This window comes from Siniperca chuatsi, linkage group LG4, assembly GCF_020085105.1.
Source record: "Siniperca chuatsi isolate FFG_IHB_CAS linkage group LG4, ASM2008510v1, whole genome shotgun sequence".
Taxonomy (NCBI): domain Eukaryota; kingdom Metazoa; phylum Chordata; class Actinopteri; order Centrarchiformes; family Sinipercidae; genus Siniperca; species Siniperca chuatsi.
The window spans coordinates 29,949,314-29,969,636 of record NC_058045.1 but is presented as its reverse complement, the minus strand read 5'-3'; the positions used below and the strand labels follow the sequence as shown (position 1 = coordinate 29,969,636).

General features: G+C 40.4%; 1 protein-coding gene and 1 long non-coding RNA gene across 3 annotated transcripts; one reads left to right on the top strand and one right to left on the bottom strand.

Annotated features, from left to right (window-relative positions):
* Nucleotides 1-5,681: 5,681 nt before the first annotated feature.
* Nucleotides 5,682-19,955, bottom strand: LOC122875307. Of its 2 annotated transcripts, XR_006377794.1 has the most exons (4): nucleotides 18,408-19,955; nucleotides 17,888-18,016; nucleotides 8,287-8,496; nucleotides 5,682-5,785 (listed from the first exon to the last, which is right to left on the bottom strand). It is a non-coding gene; the product is annotated as an uncharacterized LOC122875307 (long non-coding RNA). The 2 variants fall into 2 exon arrangements; XR_006377793.1 differs by having other exon boundaries at nucleotides 17,888-19,955.
* On the top strand, nucleotides 5,773-16,398 carry hyal6 (hyaluronoglucosaminidase 6). Its single transcript, XM_044194276.1, has 4 exons — nucleotides 5,773-5,893; nucleotides 11,607-12,575; nucleotides 12,862-12,951; nucleotides 14,996-16,398. Exons 2-4 carry the CDS (start codon nucleotides 11,640-11,642, stop codon nucleotides 15,479-15,481), a joined length of 1,512 nt encoding a protein of 503 aa, XP_044050211.1. The 5' UTR covers nucleotides 5,773-5,893; nucleotides 11,607-11,639; the 3' UTR covers nucleotides 15,482-16,398.
* Nucleotides 19,956-20,323: the final 368 nt, after the last annotated feature.

Here is a 20,323-nt window from a genome sequence, read left to right as displayed (position 1 = left end):
ACAATCAGGTCAAATGTTTTATTTGTCCAATACTTTGGTTTATAACCAAATACCTGCAAAACTAATGACTTTTCCCATCAGCCTCAGCTGTACTTTGTGTTTACTTGCTAAACTGAGATGATGAATATGGCAAACATTACACCTTCTAAACATCAGCATGGTGGCATTGTCATTGTGAGTATGTTAGCATACTGACGTTAGCATTTAGCTCAAAGCACTGCTGCCTAAGTACAGCATTACAGAGCCGCTAGCATGGCTGTAGACTCTTTGTCTTGTTCTCCTGTCTTGACCAAAACTGTTGAACTCACGAATTAGCAAAATGCCATTGTCATGCTGAGGCCCCACACTGTGGCTGAAACAGACCAACACGGCTTTTTCCTCATGAATAAATGAAGTTCCAACTTATTTTATCTTGTTTCATACACACCTGGGAAAGCGAGACGACAGTGATGATCTTTATTTTAACAGATGGTGGGGGGTCAACTTAGCATTTGTTTTGTTTTTGTGATTTGTTTGCAATTTTAAAAGAAGAATGTCAGTTATTTTAATGACTGAAATGGAGTGAAATTGTAAAGTTGTTCAAGATGTGCTGGGAGCAATGTGGGGTTCAGTGCCTCTGTATATTCATGTATTTCACTAATGGCACCACTAGATGGCGTTAGACACTGGGCTGTCCAAACTCACCTCTCTGATTTCACCCAAACTGTACACAGAGCCGGAACATGATCAAACTCCAGCTGGGACTGAAGATTTAACCCATTGACACAGGAGGGACATAGGTAGGGGATGTGTTGTTACATGCAGTCAACAACTAAAAGAGGCTCTGGTCAAAATACCAACTCTGATACTAAAAAAACATAAAACTCTCACATCAAATGCAAAAAAAACTTTTAAATATCATAAATGACAAATAGAAAACTGTAAAACATGAAACCTGCACATTTATGAAGCTGCTCAATCTGTCTCCAAATGCACATTTGCATTCTGTTCATCAATAAAAGCTTTATCTTTGAGTCAGTGTTGAATAAACCTTCAGTATTGGAGCTTTAATGCATCACAGTCGTTTACAGTCAGCTTCACTTCTCTGCCTGCTGCGACGCACAGCTGAATTTCATTTCTATGAATTACTTTCCTCTTAAGAAATTGTTCATTAGTCGGACCTAAAGTACTCTCTGCTCCCTTACCAACCACTGTCTATGAGCTCTGGAGCAGGGCACCTGTCCCTCATTACAGCTTTAAAGATTTATAGTAAATGAGGAGCCATTATATTTATTATTTCTTTGCCAAACTATTGATGACAACCAGTTTCTTTCTTTGATAAATTACTATTAGCAAGGTTAAAGGATGCATGTGACCAATCAGATGGGCCACACATCCCACATATAGCTCACATTACACACAAGCATGAACGCAATATTTTAATAAAATATTTTGAAATTATATTTTAATAAATAAAATCAGAATACAATACTGTTTTACTTTCCAGGAATGATGGTACTGGTCCATCATGTTGTCATTTTTAGTTCAATGAAAGGATTTTTTGACTTTCACCAAAATGGACTGAAATTCATCCATCGGTTAAACAAAAAGGTTCAGACAAAGGTGAAGAGTAATGACGCCCTCTTTTTAGAATTCTCCTCTGTGGCCCAGACGTAACCTGGACTCTTTTCTCTCAGTCTGCCAGTGTAATCTAATCAAAACTGCTACAGAGCAGCATGATGGGAGTCATTGTCTCTGTCTGTGTTGTTTCCTGTCTACAAGTTCATTTACAGATCAGACAATACAACAATCACAGCCTCACAGTGATCAGTAAGCAGTGGTTACATTTCTCTCTCTCTTTTTCATTCTTCACACAACTATTTCTATCTTTTGGTGAGTACAAATGAGTGCAACTCTATGAATGTCTCCAAGGAGAGACTGTCTGAAAATGTGCTCCGTTATACCCGTGATTAAATGATAGTGTGTCCCCCCTCTCTGTGATGGCCGGCTTTTCACCCTGCCTTCGAGTGTAGCAATTGTGCAAGTCTTTTCCAGCATAATCCAACCATAAAAGTCTACAGTAGATTCATCCTCCAAGGACCGTGAATGTATGAAATAAACTTCATGACCATCCATAGCTGTGGAAGATATTTCAGTCTGGACCAAAGTGGTGGACAAAACGACAAGCATTGATAACTCTAGAGCCAAAAAATTGGCTAAAAACACTGAACACACACAGAAGTTACTGACAAGTTAAAGCACATACGGACTCCAGTAATACAGTCGCAGACAAAAGAAGATCAATACATACAAAATGTTCCATTAGTGTGGCTCCTATGTGTGCATATTAGGCACATTTACACTGTTTTATTGTCAACAAACACCTCCAGAGTGTGTTTGCATAGATCAGTCACCTCAAATTGCAATTACCTCAAATGCACCACCTTAATGTAGGTGTGAAGGAGGTCTCAAAGCTTGCATGAAAGCTTGTTCTATGTAAATTCTTTAGACTGATGACAAAGCTTTATGGAAACCACCCTTCCCCTTGTTCCTCCAGCTCTGCGTGTGCAGTACTAACTTCCACCTGCTCTGCTTAGCATTATACTATTATTATTATATTTCTGCAGCTGACAGGAACTGCTTCACCTCCACAGCTTTGCATTATGAAACCAAGCTTCTGCTGCAGTTTGTCTGTGTGTTGTGGTCGTCTGCTGTACTACCTGTAAAACAGCATCACTCGGGACACCCAGTCTAATCGGTGAATGCATGAGGACGAACCAGTGGCTGTTGCTTAGAAGGAAAAAACAAGTTAGAAAACCAGACAGTCTAAAGTCCCATCAGCAATGCTTTCTAATCCCTGAGCCAAATGTTCTGAAAAAAATCGACAGACTTTAGAGGACCTTTGTGCGGTAATTACCTTGGAGTTGGCTGTTTGTCTGTGCTGCATCTTTCTTCATCACTCCTTGTCACACCCAAAACAGGATGCTGTTTTTGAACTAAAGTAGCTCATCACTCCATCATCAACCAATTAGCTATGCGATCAATTCAATTCAATTCAATTTTATTTATATAGCGCCAGTTCACAACAGAAGTTATCTCATTGCACTTTTCCTATAGAGCAGGTCCAGACCGTACTCTTTATAATACTTTTTACAGAGATCCAACAATTCCCACCATCAGCAAGCACTTGGCGACAGTGGCAAGGAAAAACTTCCCTTTAAGAGGCAGAAACCTCGAGCAGAACCACAACATACAACAAAGATGTTCACCTCCACAGACATTCATCCACTGCAGATAAACACAACTTTCTGTCCCGCCAATACGTCACTTCTTGTTCATTTTTTTATGGCAAATTACTACGGTGCGAATTTTGGCCTCGTTTGCATAAAGTAAATCATTTCAAACTTTATCCAAATGAAGTTTGTTGCCGTCCCCCGTCAGTTGGAATCCCTTGCGAAGCGATTTGCTTGTGTCCCATAGAATGGGGTGAACTTCACGTTGCGCTGCCTTCAGTGGGTTTTTACCATTACGGTGAAGTGAACAAATCATGTGACACCGCTGCCACCACTTCCCCGCTTGTCGCTGTGGGAATCTCGTTAGCGAGTAGCTTGCTCTTTAGTAAATGTTGCGTCAATAAGCAACCTACAACTCTCTCAGACAGTCTACGTGTCTTTGTGCCAAACAGCACTTCCTTTTTGTTTGTATCTGTAATCTTGGAAGCATGGGACATACAAAAGACATACATTTCGCCCTTATTTGTATAGATGAAATGTTTTAACTTTCGACAACTCTCTTTTTTTGTGTAGCTGGTCAGTCCCATGTTGCCTGCTATCTCACAATGCTTTGAGAGACATCTCACTTGCATCCCATTGAAAATGAATAGGGTTGACTTTTCTGCGTGTTGTACCGGATGCACTCAACCCGTTGAGGGAAGAAAGCAAGTGGAAAAGTTTGAAGGGATTTCTTTACCATCTGCAGTTTCTGCTCAGTTGTTTCTCCAGGAAGGTCTTGAGTTGAAGGAATGTACTTTGATTGTATCTACAGTTTATGTAAGCAACTCTGCAGATAGGTTCATGTGATATTGTGTGACAGCTGTTAGAAAGTGTGATATAAAGTCAACTTTGGTGTCGAGTCCGTCTGTTTGTGCAGCCGTAAACTGATGATTCTGGACATTTCTGATTTGCTGATGCAGAGGTGAGGCTGTACTGACAGTATAATAATGTTTTCTCAGCTGGAAGGATACAGATGGGTGAGAAAAACTTGACGAGAGCACAACACCTTTCCCAGGGTCACTACAGTGAAATTGAAAATGTGGAATCAGGGCCGTAGCTTCTACAGAAGACACTGACGTCATGTCCTCTGTAGTTTCTCTGGGACTTTATGCAGTTTAGCAACCTGGAGGCAGATATATCCAATGATTAAAAAGTAACGCTTGGTTACTTGTAACATACAAGTATTAGGTACAAGTAAAAACATTTTTACTGTTCTTGGCAGAAAATATTTTTTTCCTAGCAATGCGGTGAAGGCATTAAAACAGCATTTTGATCTTTATATTTAGAAATATAATGAACATACAATATACGGTATATATATATATACGGTTACATTTTGTTAAAATATCAAAAATTCAGATAATGAAACATGTTGAGCAACTATTTTTGGTGTCTGGTCAAGAGTTTCTGGGGTGGGGTGGCGTGTGCTACAGGGATCTCAGGGAGTCTCGGACCCCTTAATTAAAACCTTGGGATCCATGAAAACCTCAAAATCAAATTTTTTGGGAGGCACACATGGCACATTGTGCCTGACTCCACCTGCAGGTGGATCACAGACTTCCTGTCTGACAGGATGCAGCATGTGAGGCTGGTTGATTCTCTGACTCACGGACCATCAGAACCGGTTCCCTTCAGGTACACCAACAGCTGCACCTCCGGTCACCAGTCCGTCAAGCTCCTGAAGTTTGCGGATGACACCGCCCTCATTGGGCTCATCTCTGATGGGGATGAGTCTGCCTACAGGTGGGAGATTGACCACGTGGTGACCTGGTGCAGTCAGCAACCTGGAGCTCAATGCCCTTAAGACAGTGGAGATGGTTGTGGATTAAAGAAAGAGCCCCCCCCGCTTCCACTTCCTGGGCACCATCATCACTTAGGATCTCAAGTGGGAGTTGAACATCAGCATCCTCACCAGGACACTTATTTATTTATTTATTTATTTTTAGTACCTGCACCACAGTGTATATATTTGAGTAATCTGCCTGTCTAAAATCCTGTTCTTACTTGTCCCTAACCTGTCTACATTAAAGTTCATTCATTTTATCATCACTGTACTCCCGCCAACCACAGTATTATATTTGAATCTATGTATATTCCTATATTTTAACTTCTACACTATTTTATGTCTTGGATTCTCTTTGACTTTTTTCTTTTTATACATTGTATGAGCTTTGTTGGAGGGAGCCTGAGAACTAGGAATTTCATTGCCAATGACTGCTTCACTGTAATTGTTTTGCATATGACAATAAAGAACTTGAACTTGTTTTTTGTAAACTTTTTTCCTCCATCAAACAGTGAAAGTTTTAGTTTTTTTGTTGTGGGGGGTAAATTCCTAAATTATATCAAGTCCCAAGGTAATTGTAGTCCACAATAGGTCTTTGTACCCTAGAATATGCTCCAGTCTGTTTACTGTCCAGGACTTCATCGGCTGTTTGGTCCAGTAAATGAGAGTCCTGTTGGGCACAGATGAGGAGGGGCCAAACCAACAATAGTGGGGCATCTCTGCCCCGAGAGCAGCCAGGGACCTGAGAGAGCTGGGACAGAGACAGACATACAATTCAGCAGCTTATCAGAAGAACAACTTCTGTATCTGAGGTTTAAAACACAAGAGATGAGGAAATCATCCAACAGGAGGCAGCAGGGTATGTCATATTTATCATAGTTTTTATTTCCTTACATTGAGAGTTTTTTTCTCATTAAACCATTAATGGTAGTTGTATCAAAGGTCCTGCAGATCTTTAAATATCTAATTTAGCTCCATCATAAAAAAATACCTGTATCAGTATTTCCATAGTTTTTAAATTTTTTTATTTCTGCCATTTCTTTGTTATGTCATCTATCATTGGAGGACCGTCATGACGTTCTGGTAGCATTGGTGATCTTTGAGTAAAGCTCAAGGGGATTAGCATTTGATGAGTGAGTAGGCTAGTTGATACTGAAAAGGTGACATCCTTTAACTCAGAATCAGCTTTATTGCCAAGTAGGTTTACATATACAATTTGTATTAAATTTGCTTTGGTATTTTAGTGCAAAACAATAAACATAGTAGAAATATAAAGAAAGACAAGCAAGTACTGCAGGTCAAGAATCATAAATATAAAATATTAAATTGATAATAAGATATTAAAGAATACAAAAATTTTTATAAAATAATTAAGAATATGTACAACATGACTGTTTTTTAAATGACAGATTGTGCAGGGATGTGCAATGTGCAAAATGTGAAGAAAACAATTAAACAATTAAATGTACAATTATTTTAAAGAACACAAATCCCAAATACATTTCTCTGCCTGTAATTGGCTGCTGACCGAAGATATAGAAACACCATCAAATATTCATTATCATGCTAACTTCAGTTCACACAGCAGGATCAGCGTGGTTTCTGAAAGGTCATTTAGAAACCTGGAGTTCAATAGTTTGATGCTTTCCATATTGATAGTTTGATAGTTTGATACAGCTGTCAATCAAGGTAAGAAACCTCCAAACAAACCACCCTTTAAGCCTCCTTACAGGCTCACATCATATATAGTTCCAGAGGGATAAAACCAGTGGTGGAAAGTAACTAAGTACATTTGCTCAAGTAGTATACTTAAGTACAATTTTGAGGTACTTGTACTTGAGTATTTACATTTTCTGCTACTTTACTTTACTTTTCAACTCCACTACATTTGAGAGGGAAATATTGTATTTTTTAATGCACTACATTAGTTAAAATAAAAAAGGTTAAAATAAACCCAATTTTTACCAGCTGCAGCTTTAAAGTGATTCACACGTTAATGCATCAATAATTATAATCCAGTAATATATTATTCTGAAATGAGCCATTCTGCATAATGAGTACTTGTGATACTTTAACCATATTTTGATGCTAATACTTTTGTACTTTTACTGAAGTAAAATTTTGAAAGCTGGATCATTAACTGGATAAAAAATAGACAGATGGGCAGACAGACGTGCTTAATGACTAAACTGTGAAAGTAAAATGTAAAATGCAGCTTGTTGTTGTTGCAGCAGTGAAGTGTCTAAGCGCTGGTGTTAATAAAACCATAACATCACATCTGGAAATTACTGCAGAGAAACCGCAGCCTGAAAACCACACGTGGACATAATCAAGACTCCACTGAAACCTGGAAATGAACCAGATATAATCAGTGTGTGTGAGAGTGATGGAGTATAAAGGCCTCAGCGGCTTCAAATTAAATAGTTTGTTCGAGATGTCGATGATCCAACAAACACTTTGTTTGAACCAGATTGAAGCAGATAAACTGAGTTGCAACTGCACATTTTATCTTTGTGTTTATGGATGCTTGTGAGTGACACAAACTCTCATACTTAATGTTTTACAGCCACAATTAGAAAGTGTTGGACAGAACAAACAACATCCTGATAATTTAGCTATTCTTAAAGCTTTACCTGTAGTGGAGAACAAAACTGTAAAGTTTGTCCTGAGGGAGGCGCTAGAAAAGGTCATGGGGTCATTTAAATCTAAAGGGGTCATTCTCTGGAGGAGCATGAAACGAACAAAATTTCCAAGAAATCTGGCCTTTAGATATCTTGTTCTGTTGGATGTGTTATTATATTTGTGTCTCAATTCTGAACACATGATGGGATATTTTGAACACAGAAGCACATAAGTTATATTTTGTAGAGAAATTTTCACTCCAAGAAAAACAATGAACAATGATAACCTCTTTCTAGATAACCTCTGGTGAGATGATCGGTCAAAAGGGAGGCAGGGAAGGTTCTCAGCTAGTGTTTATATTCTAGACTAAAGGTCTTCAAGGAGCCACCAACGCCCCACAGGGGACACGAGTTGGGCGTTAATCTAATCTGTTCTGTTCTGGTAGAGTCCTGTTGTACTGCCGCAGGTCTCAGAGTTGTGTGTCAATATGTCTAAAACCAAAATGGCTCAAAGCAGACTCTCTCTCAGCTCTGATCACACAGTTTGTCATCATCATCGCAGGAGAAAAATTTATTTTTTGAGGCAGACGAAGACTGTAAACTGTGAAGAGCAGAAAAAAATGACACGTACTGCTGCTGTTTTCCACCACGACTGCTCGTTAATTGATGGAGCATCATGCCAGTGTTGCTGTCCTCTCTGTTCGGGTCTGTTCAGCTCCACCGCAGTTTGGATCAGGTTGGATTATCCTCAGGTCTATTCAGACCAGTTCTAGCTGTCCTTGGGTTTGGATCCGGTCTCTTTTTTTCAAGGGTCTGTTATGGATCAGGTCAATGAAGACCCCTAGTCAAAAGAATAATATGTTAAATCAGGCCTTAATGCACATCCATCTCTCTTATACACACACACACAGACAGACACACACACTTGTCTTGTAGACACATTTGTAACTCCACACATGCATAATCTATGAACATGTTGGGAGTCAAATCAACAGTCTGACTCAGACTTTCTGTGGCTTGAAAGTCCCACAACACACACACACACACACACACACACACACACACACACACACACACACACACACACACACACACTCCATGATGTGTGGTGTTGCTGAATAACGACAGTCACTCTGTCTCTGGTTGTTGGACATTAACGCTGGATCATTAACTGCTAATTCAAGGCTGGCTTCACATTTTCCATATTACACTATATAAGCTGGTCCTGAATCAAACACACTCGCTCAGACCGATCCAGACCAGCCTGAGACCCCCGAATACAACATCCCCACATCTGCACACACCGCTGCCACAAGTTCACAGATAAAATCCAGCTAACACAAGCTCACTAGCTCGGAGAGCTTTTTTCCCTCCTCAGTAACTCTCTATTGAATGAAAATGATGTACAATCCAGAGAACAAAATGCCAAGAGGGTCTAAGGACATTGTAAAGCCCTCTGAGGCAAATTTGTGATTTGTGATATTGGGCTATAAATAAAATTTAGTTGACTTTACTAACTAAATAGACTACTACTACTAAATACAATGAAGCCTTAAAAGCTACTGTGACTGACTAGCTCAGCGTCTGAATGGCTAGCTCACTTGGTGAGCTTGCTAAGTGTTAGCAACCTCATTAGCTCAGTTGGAAATGGGACAATCAGTTCACACAGTTTATTAAATGAACAAATTTGTACCATTGACTTCTGTCTCACATGAGGTTAAATAAAGTGGTGCAACACAGCTAATAAGCTTTCATAGCTTCCTCCAGTTTGGACTCTCTGGCTCACTGTTTCCTCACCAATGTTATTTCAATTCATCCTCAAAAGACCATGAATATCTCAACTACATTTCATGGCAATCCATCCAGTAGTTATAGTTGTTGAGATACTTCAGTCTGGACCAAAGTGGTGGACCGACCGACTGACATTGCCATTCCTACAGCCATGCCAGTAGTGTCACGTGTGAGGGTTAGCTCACACTGACAGTTTACCCCCCTGTCCTCACCTGGATCCAATTAGTTAAGTTCAGCTGCTTTTTACCATTTTCGTTATGTCTGTCTGAGACAAAACATCAGACTGAGTTTGGAATCAGACCTTGTGTTTGGGGGGTCTTTCTTGTGGTCTAGAGTTGCGGTGTTTCCAGAGGTTCTGGGCCTTTCGGTGGTTTGGAGGATAGCCGGAGTGGCCTCACCACACTCTGACTTGGATCAGCATCCCCAGAAAAAACAGCTGGGAGGATTATGAAACTGGTGTGAGACACACAACCTGAAGAAATGCTTTCCTAAGCTGAGCTGGACATGAGGAAACTTTTTGATAAATTAGAGCCTTCTTAAAATGTTTTGAAGGAAACATTTAGACAATTTATTTGTGACTATAACTCTGAGTCCTCCTTCTTCCACCATATTTTCCTCCAACTCTCCACTCACTGATCCACATCTAAGATTACTGCGATCATAAAGTTCTAGTGCCATTAAAGTCATTAGAGAACATCAGCTCCAGGCCAGTGCCTCCTCAGATGAATGAAAAGTTGAAATGATCGGAGAAGCCTCAGCCCACCAGTGGTTTTCTGCTCCGCTGCTCTGGTTACAATCCTGCAAAGAGATTTTCCGTGGCGTCCATGGAGGCAACCTCAGTGGCCATGTTTCCCAAGAGCTGGGTCACAATGTCTTTCCCCCAACTTTGGAAAAACTGAAATATGAATAACTTGCATATGAGGGGGCGCCAAGAGCAATTAGATGGGGAGAGTGTGGGGGGCTCTTACATAAAGAGCTGGAGGGAACAGTTTCAGAAGAATGACAGAGAAGAAAATAAAAGGCAGAGCTACAAAGAAACTGTGTTTGAGTATTTACTGAATGTGTAACTGAGTATATACGGAATGGGTGTTAAAGCTTTATAGTTCCTGAATAAAAGTACTGATTTCATTTAAGCCAGTTCCATTGAGAAAAAACAGCTTAATTCTGAAACTAATCTAAAACAAATGGATCCTGTTGTCACTGTGTCGCCTACTTTAATTATGTAAACCAGAGATATAACTCTTTTTCAGAAATTCATATAAACCTCATCTTGACATTTTAACTTTATTGGCCCCAAGAAGAAGAAAGTTTTTTGAGGTTACATCACAAAGAACTGCTGACAACAGTTACCCTCATAATCAGACAGAATGTCCATTTCGTTTGTATCCGTCCTGTCGTTGTTATTTTCAGTTGACACAGAAGCTGTGGTTGCAGTTGTTAGGAGCAGTTGTCATGTCGATTTAAGAAATATGTTGATCTAAGAGTTATTTCTGTAAGTCGACTTACAACAACCTGTACAGCAGCGAACATCTAATCAACGTTCGTCAACATTTTCATGGCTGTATTACTGTCCCTATTTTTCATTGATATAGCTAGGTTGCTAGCTATGTAGGAAGATGACATCCACATTCTGAATTTCTTCACTGTGACCAGGACAGCTGAGAAGTGCACATTTCTCCCATAAAACCTGTGTGTTAACATCATGACAAGAAAAACTGCAGTAGATGAGTTCTTTACCAAAGTAGCATTGTATCTCTGTGATGTTTTTAATGGATGAAATCAGTAAGAATCTATGAATTCAGTCCTTAGTGCAGTGCATTCAGTGCAGTAGAGCCCACAGTAGGACTCACTGTGGAAAAAGCATCTCTTTAGTTACTGGTTAGATTTTTAATGGGTGTTAAATGATAAAAAGTAAGGGAGAGGGGAGAGCTTATCCTAATTGCTCTGCTTCTCCACACTGTCTCTGCTGCTTTGGGATTTGAACCATCACAGTCCTGCTCCCTCCGAGAACAGGGGAGCTTTGTGTTTTGTTGTTGTGGAATTTGGAGCATTCCCTTCAGTGATCATCACTCAGACCTGTTTGATTATCTCTGCTCACTGGAGCTCATAATTTGTTTATTTTCTCTTCAGACATGTCAAATCTCTTCTCTGCCTGTGTAGGATAATTAATTGCTCCATGAAGAATCAGGGGCCATGTCGCTGATGGAGCTCTGTCTCCTGGCACTGGCCTTGTGGGTTAGTGTCGGAGTAAAGGTCCAAGTTCGGGGCGACCAGATGAAGCCAGCCTGGACACCTCTGATCCCTCATCGGCCTTTTGTTGTAGTGTGGAACGCTCCTACTGAGTCCTGCCGCATTCGATTCAAGGTGGACCTGGACCTCAGTGTTTTCGACATTGTAGCGAACCTCAACGAAACCCTTAGCGGACCAAATGTCACCATATTCTACCATAGTCACTTGGGATACTACCCATACTACTCCAACTCTGGGGTCCCTATCAACGGTGGACTACCGCAGAACCAGAGCATCTCCAAACACCTGAGCAAGGCCCGGGCAGACATCGATAAGCTAATCCCCCACAAGGATTTTCGAGGCCTGGGTGTCATCGACTGGGAGAACTGGAGGCCTCAGTGGGTCCGAAACTGGGGCTCCAAGGACATCTACCGCAACAAGTCTAAGGAACAAATCCGGAAACTTCACCCAAACTGGCCCGAGAGCAAGGTGGAGAAGGAAGCGAAGGAAAATTTCGAGAGGGCTGGCCAGTCCTTCATGAACCTTACCTTGGCCCTGGCTGAAGGTCGCAGGCCGGACGGGCTGTGGGGGTTTTACCTGTTCCCAGAATGCTACAACTATGGGTATAAGCAGCACCCGCAACGATACACCGGTGAATGCCCCAACGTTGAGCATGTACGCAACGACCATCTAATGTGGCTTTGGAAGGAGAGCACGGCCCTCTACCCATCCATCTACCTGGACTATGAGCTCAAGTCCTCCCCCAACACTGTCAAGTTTGTTCACCATCGAGTCAAGGAAGCTATGAGGATCGCGTCCATCGCCCGTATAGACTTCACATTGCCTGTGTTTGTCTATTCCAGACCTTTCTACGCCTACACCTTTGTGGTTCTTTCAGAGGTATGTTTTCAGTTTTTAGTTTTTTGAAGAATCAGTCCTCCTTAGAGCATCTTAAATAAGCAGAAAAGTGCTTAATTTGCTGAATTGAGCATGTTTCTTAGATGCTTTCCCAAAGAAAGACACTTCTCAGTATGTATATAAGCATTTGTAGATTATGAATACGTGGAAGAGAAGCAGCGAAGCATTTGGATTGCTGCATGTGTCGTAAAAGGCCATGAAAAGTACACAGTTATAGTTGGATTCAGGTGTTTATTTGGCTGAAAATGTCCTTGTCATTCTGTTTCAGAGTGACCTGATTCATACCATTGGGGAGAGCGCCGCCTTGGGAGTGTCAGGCGTTGTCCTCTGGGGATCATCAGAGTACGCTCGATCACAGGTAACGGTAAAAAGCCGATAATCAGTTCAAACTGGTGAGTTAGAACTGATTAAAGTGGTGTAAACTTGGTGTTTATTTACCAACATGCACTACAAAGGTTTTAAAATAAGTTTCAATATAAATTATATAACCCCCCCCCAAAAGCCTTACATTCTCTCAAAATCAGATCAAAGGAGCAGCCTTAAACTAAATGCTTATTATGTTATAGGATTACCCCTACATTATAGCATACATTACATAAAACAAGCCACAAAGCATTAAGGAACAAAAAATGTTAATGACAGAAATCGCATGCAATCACTGTGCATAAAACAAGGCTTCATAATTTCTGACCGTGAAAAATATGAACAGACGTCATTATTTTCTCCTCCAGAACCTAATGTTTCCAAAAATTGTGATATTTTTTCTGACCAAACTCTGACATTCAAAAACCAGGTGACAAAGCATCTGATTTATGCGTGAAAGTGGTCAGGATTTCTGTTGGTAACTGTGGATTGTTTCATATCCTGTTCACAGCAGACTCAGCTGTAAAGCTAGGAGAAGAAGAATATGTCATGTAGTCATCACTGAGAAATAAACTGAAATGGTAGAAATTAGCTTGTTCTCACAAAAGTTGAACATTTCCATGGTCATTCATCAGACTCTTGAAACCCTTTACTTATCACTGTGAAGTCCTGGAAATTGTCAGCAATCCCAGCCTTCTCATTTATTTGAACAGATTTTTTCCCCACTATTTTGAGATCTCAACATGCTGAAGTGGTGTGCATGGTGCTCTAGCAAGAGACATATTTTTTTTACCTTTCCAAAACTAAAAACACAACAGCAAAAGTGTGAGGAGTGGATTAAACAGTGTTTGTCTGCTCTAACATAAGCTGCTGATGTTAGCATGCCTAGCTAACTTGTTACCTGTAACTAGTTCTAAAGCTATGAGTTAGCATAACTTTAGCTTATCTTATTTTGTGGTGTTACAGTATACGTTACAAAAGCCTCGTTCAGGACTGGAACATTTAGGCCTACTGTGTGGGAGCCGGTCCTGGATGGTACAATATCAGAGTTTAGGCTAACGTTAGCATCTCTGTCCTGCTCTTTAATGGATTTGGGGAAGTTTACCTGAGATTTGTCAAACTCATCAGTTTGTCTTCAACCTTAAAACATACCAGCAATAAAGCAGAAATCTAAAATGTTTGTCATGTATGTTTTTCTATAGTAAGCATCTGAATGGTCTTATGTTAATAACAGTTTGATGTTTTTTTCCTTATCATACTGTTATGTGCTACAACTGTACCCTCCAATACAAGAACAATGCTGTTTCTTGTTAGCGTTACCCTAAGTTTTTTGCATCATTTCACAGCACTGAGTTAGCATGACATGTATGTAGCCATGTATAACGCTTAAAGGGACAGTTCACCCAAAAATCAAAAATACCCATTTTCCTCTTACCTGTAGTGGTGTTTATCCATCTAGATTGTTTTGGTGTGAGTTGCCGAGTATTTGGAGACATTGGCCATAGATATGTCTGTATTTTTTGAATATAATGGGACTATATGGTCCTCAGCTTGTTGTGCTCAAAGCGCCAAAAAAATGCATTTGAAAAACTCAACAGCAACGTCTCTTTCCAGAAATCATGACCCGGTTACTCAAGATAATCCACAGACCTTGTTGTGAGCAGTTTCATGTGGGAACAATCGGTGGAAAGAAAATAGTCCCTTGATTGGCACAGCAACAGTAACTAAAGGGGACTGAGCTTAGAAAGTGATCCATTGCTCATAACACAAGGAAACAAATAGGTAAAACCTGTATGCGTCCTAACTGTCTCTTTAATGATAAGTGGTTTAGCATTTCAGCCCATATCTCTAATTTGTGTAGGCCTTTGAACCAAATAAAAATGCCTGGAAGGTAGGAAATCTAAAAACTGACGGTATGGCGTGGAAAATGCTCAGCAGAAATGTGGAGATGATTTAGGCTACTGATTTGAAACATGAACAGTAAGATCCTATAATTTTACAGACTAATGACAGTGTCTTTTGTCTCCTGCCTCTTCCAGAGGAACTGCCTGACAGTGAAGAAGTACATCGACGGTACGCTGGGACATTATGTCATCAACGTCACCTCTGCTGCCAAGCTGTGCAGCAAAGCACTTTGCAAGAAGAACGGCAGGTGCGTCCGCAAGAGCCTGGACTCAGGCGCTTACCTGCACCTGAATCCGCGCTTCTTCCACATCCACCGCAACCTGGCGCCCAGGGGCCCCCGCTTCCACGTCAGCGGTCACCTCAACAACCACGACATCCTGGACATGAAGCACAAGTTCGTCTGCAAGTGCTACCAGGGCTGGACTGGCGTTTACTGTGAGATGCCACAGGCTCCACCCCGTCCTCCTCCTCCCCCACCTCAGCCTGCCATCCCTCTGCCTCACCCCAGGGAGAACAGCCTGCTGGGAGATATCCTGCTCCTCCTATCCCTCCATTTCTCCTGTCTGTGTATCATCATGTTCCTGGGACTCTGTCTGATAATAAAGTGTCTGATACTATAGACACCAAGACTTAATTTTAGGACCCCGGAGCCGCTGTGGAGAGGACAACACACAGGTCTGTAGAATAAGCGGCTACAGCTGAGTGTTAGCCAGACTTAAAGTGTGATCAAGTGCAGCTCCTCTAATGTCCACTAGATGCTGAAATGAATGGGAAAACATCCAACTTCTCTCTACAATCAACAAATACAGTCAGTTCTAAGTAGCTGGGTTTACTTCATCTAATGTGTCTTAGTGGTGATTTTGAAAATCATTTTTTAATAACAGGAATATTTCACTAAAAATCGATGTTCGGATTCACAACAGAGACCAAACTTCACAGCAAAAAATGGAATTAAAAATCCATAGACATTTCTAACTGTACCGACAATAATCTCTGTCCATCGATCCATTTTCTGCCACTAATCCAGGTCCAGATCGTGGTGGCAGCAGGCTAAGCAAGTTAGCCCGGACATCCCTCTCCTCACCCACGTTCTCCAGCTCCTCGTACATTTGTTTCTAAAGCTAGAAGCTACTTTCATTCAGCCAAAAACAAAGCAGGCCACTGTTAATAGTGCATGGATAACCTATGAATTACATCTCTAGTCTCATAGTGCAACACTGGTAATCAGGCTGTCAGGATCAACTCCACTCTGTTCTTGAGCCCAAGGATTTTTGAAAAATATCTAAAATACACTGTTTCTGTTTGTTGCTAGTGAAAGAACATACAGATCAACAGCAGATAAGTGAAATGTTTGCCAAGTTTCTATGGACGTTTTGATGCCTTTTTTTTGCTGTGAAACTGGGTCTCCATGTGAATCCAATGTGACTGCAAGCTATGAACTTTTCAGAGCTTGCAGGGCATGAAAATACTCAAAAGATAAGTTTTCCTATAAAAATGATGCTTCTTTTTACGGCCTAAATAAAGAGAGATAACTTGACTAATTACCACTCATATTTTATGAGTTATAACAAAACAGTTTGCAGGTCTGTTATCCAGGATCAGCTGCTACAAAATGTTTATGATTTTTAAAAAGTTTGAAATGCCTTCTTTAATTATTGTGTTTTAGCCTGAACTGCAGTTAATTTTTTCCAGCAGGAGAACAAAATAAACATTACTCTTCTATAACAACCTTTTAAAACAATCAGTAAATCAACAAAGACAGTTCAGACAGTTCAGACAATTTACAGTCATTTGTTTTATTTGGGATAATGACTGTAATGAGGCTGACATCACAGCCAGCACTTCATCAGCCTGATGAGTGAATCTGCATTTTGGTGGCGATGGAGCAATCTGTCAAATGAGTCATAGCGAGCTGTGGTGGGAGAGGTCACATGACCCAACAGTTTAACAATAGTCCCTGTTTGTCCCGCGGGAAAGGGAGGGACGGCCGAGTGTCAAACACTGCTTTGGGTGATGAGAGGAGGGAGGAGAAGCTTCTGTTGCAACTGGAGGTTCATGATGCACGCCTGTTAAAAGAACTCTCAAAACAGAGTCAACTGTGGATTACAGAAAGTGTTGAAGTCAGCTGATTATAAATGAGGGTCTTTACTAACTCGACTCGACAGAAGCTTTAGAGTTTCATCACTAATCTGCTGCCGCTGGAGGATCAGAGAGCTGCATGATATTCATGTTTTTACCTGCAGATTAACTGATGGAGCTGAAGGCCATGTTTTTATGTTTATTTTTTGTTTGTCTATATATTTATCTGTAGTTATTACTGAGCCCAGTAGGTTTTAGGTGGAAGAGTTTTGTAATTTCATTTCACTAGATGAATTGTGTCTTACTGATTATTTTTGATGGCTGCATGGCTGGGAATGAATTAGATTGTTGCATGTAAAGTACATTATATCATGTCATCTTGCCACATCTTTGCTCTTTGAACACTCAATATCTTTGTCTGCCTTGGAATAAATTTTACTTTAGTATTCCAGCAAGCAAAGGGCTGTCTATACTTTGCTGTTCTGTAAATCGCCTTCTGATGAACCTGTTCATTAAACATGTTTTGGATATAAATATGAGTTGCCGGGCACATAAAACACAGTGACTCAGAATATTTTATAATGGATAAAAGAGTTTGTCCAGAAAAAACACAATTAAGCAACTTTTAGTGGTTTTCAGCTCCTCAGAGGACTTACGCTCTGACTGGACTGACGAACCACCAAACACTCCTCCCAGAGTGGAAACTGTCAGGTCCACTCGGGAGGAACGTTCATTCACTCCCGGCTTTGTTGTTTTTGAAGAAATGACAAATAATCACAACCAGACCGCCCTCCCTCCCACATTTTATACCTTCAGTTTTTAGATTTCTTTCTTCCTGTCAGTCATTAGTTTCAGTTCATGTCTATGAAAATCAACAGATGCAGACAAATAAAAAAGTACATGTGAATTTATCGCATTTTACATGCTGTTGTCTGAGGTTACTTTACCGTTGTGTGGTAATACAGCTGACAAAGCCATCTGTAGTGTCTGTTTCCTGACAAGTTCCTGAAGGGACATTTTGAAGCCTGGAGTTTGGGATTTCAACTTGCCACCATCTTTGTCTGGAGCGAGGAAATCTGCAAAATGAGTGGAGATTAGGTGGAGGTGAAATGGGATGAGTGAACATCAAAAACCACAGCTGAGTGAGATCGACAATCATTTATAAAAGTGAAATTATCTCTTGAGATCTGAACTTGTGCAAAAACTGTGTAACTTTGTATTTGTAGTATTAATAGTCAGTTTTATTTAGCAGCATCTAGTGAAAATTAGAGGAACTACATTTTAAAACTCTGACTTGAACACTCAGTGGTGGTGGTTTCTGCTTCAGTATAAGATATTTGTTTTTTGCCATAATCATCATCATAATTCATCACTATGAAATTGTTTATATACTTTATTATGTAGTATGCATTTCAATCACTTCAGCTGGTGGAAAAAAAAGATTATCAGAGTTATTATTTTATTCACTTGAGTTCTTGATTGTGGGCTTTGACCTCCTGCACGCTAGTTGTATTTGATGTTGGTGATGATGCTGTTGCAGCTCATCATTCGTCCGTGTGGATGTTCAGCCGAAGCGCTCGGTCGGATGTTGGCCTGTAGTCTGCAGCTGTGCTGAGTGATCACGTATCAGCTGATGGGATCTGCAGCTCTGAGAAGAGGTGTGACAACAAACAAAGAAGACTCCTGTTGAGAGGTCGACTGTAAAGAAACAACCTGAGGAGAGAGGAAAGACTTCACAAAATGATTTCAAAGGACTGGCTGAGTATGTATAGATATGTTGTGTGTATGAGAAAGTGTTGGAAAAACAGCCCCACTAATAATTTTATTAGCCAACTTGCAGCATGGCTTTATGGATGGAAATGTTGGTCAGTCGGTCGGTCGGTTGGTCCACCACTTTGGTCCAGACTAAAATATCTCAACAACTATTTGATGGATTGCAATAAAATTTGGTACAGACATTCATGTTTCCCAGACGATGTACCATAAAGACTGGTGATCCCCTGACTTTTCCTCTAGCGCCACCATGAGGTTGACATTTATGGTTTTGAGTTAAATGTCTCGACAGCTAGTGGATGGATTGGATGAAATTTGATACAGAGATTCGTGCCCTCCTCAGGATGAATTGTAATAACTTTTGTGATCCTCTGACTTTTCCTGTAGCACCATCATCAGGTCAAAATTCCATTTTGTCCAATACTTTGGTTAATGACCATATACCTGCAAAGCTAATGACATTCCCATCAGCCTCAACTGTACTTTGTTGCATGCAAATTATTAAATGTTAGCCTGCCAACATGCATGGTAAATTTTACGTTAGCATCGTCATGGTAAGCATGTTAGCATGCTGATGTTAGCATTTTGCTCAAAGCACCGCTGTGCCTAAATACAGCCTTATACTGCTAGCATGGCTGTAGACTCTTGTTTCCTGTGAAAGGGTTTTTTGGTTATGTTTTTTCTCATCTGAATCGATTGTGAAGCTCTTTGAAGTATATTTGTGATTCTGGACTACATAAATAACATTGAATTGACTTGCATCCTGTCATGAAATTTTCAACAAGCTTATATTTTGACCTTTTGGTGGCACTAGATGACAAGTCAGAGGATCACCAAAGTCATTAGGATCCATCCTCTGTGGACAATGAATGTCTAAACCAGATTTCACGGCCTTCAAATCTCTTCATGAGTAAATGGGACTTTGGCAGAGCTGAAGCTGACTCGGCTGAATAATTCTGACAGCGTGACTCTGTTGGTGTTATTATCGGATTACAATGACTGACAGCCAAAGGAAGTAAACAGCCTCAGCATCTGCAATTCACAGTCCTCTCCGTTTCATGTCAGGGTCTTTTTCTTTTTCATCTTCTTAACACAAACTTGAGAATGTGAGAACAGAGAAAATTACTGTATGTTGTCAATGAAAGTTAGATCAGAAAATAGTATGACTTTCTAAAGACAACTTTCGTACAGTTTGTTTCCTTCAACTGTTTTTACACGACCACATTTAAAGAGTTCACTTTCTAAAACACTGTATCCTATTTACCTTCATAAAATAAACTCTTGAGGTTCATCATTCAATACGTCTTAAATACAGTATACAGAAACCAAACACCTGTAATTTTATAAGCCACAGACAGCAGCCAGCTCCTGTACTTTAACTAATAACCATAATCAGCTTTAGTTCAGTGTCAGCAGTCACTCTGGATGCTCAGCTCATCTGCAGTGAAGCTGGCAGAGACTCAACATGAGTTTTATGTTTTCTCTCAAACTGAAAAATCTCACTCCAAGAAATCAAACCAGCAATCGGCAAGTTACAGCAGAAAGCCTTTAAAGGACCCTAACGCTGTCTTTGCATATTATAGATATCAAAAATCAGAAAGTGGCATTAT

What these genes read in the sequence shown, in the direction of transcription:
- hyal6 (XM_044194276.1), top strand. Translation starts at nt 11,640, where the DNA reads ATGTCGCTGATGGAGCTCTGTCTCCTGGCACTGGCCTTGTGGGTTAGT. An exon ending in CCTTTGTGGTTCTTTCAGAG is followed by an intron (nt 12,576 to 12,861) that starts GTATGTTTTCAG and finishes ATTCTGTTTCAG; the next exon opens with AGTGACCTGATTCATACCAT. An exon ending in CAGAGTACGCTCGATCACAG is followed by an intron (nt 12,952 to 14,995) that starts GTAACGGTAAAA and finishes TGCCTCTTCCAG; the next exon opens with AGGAACTGCCTGACAGTGAA.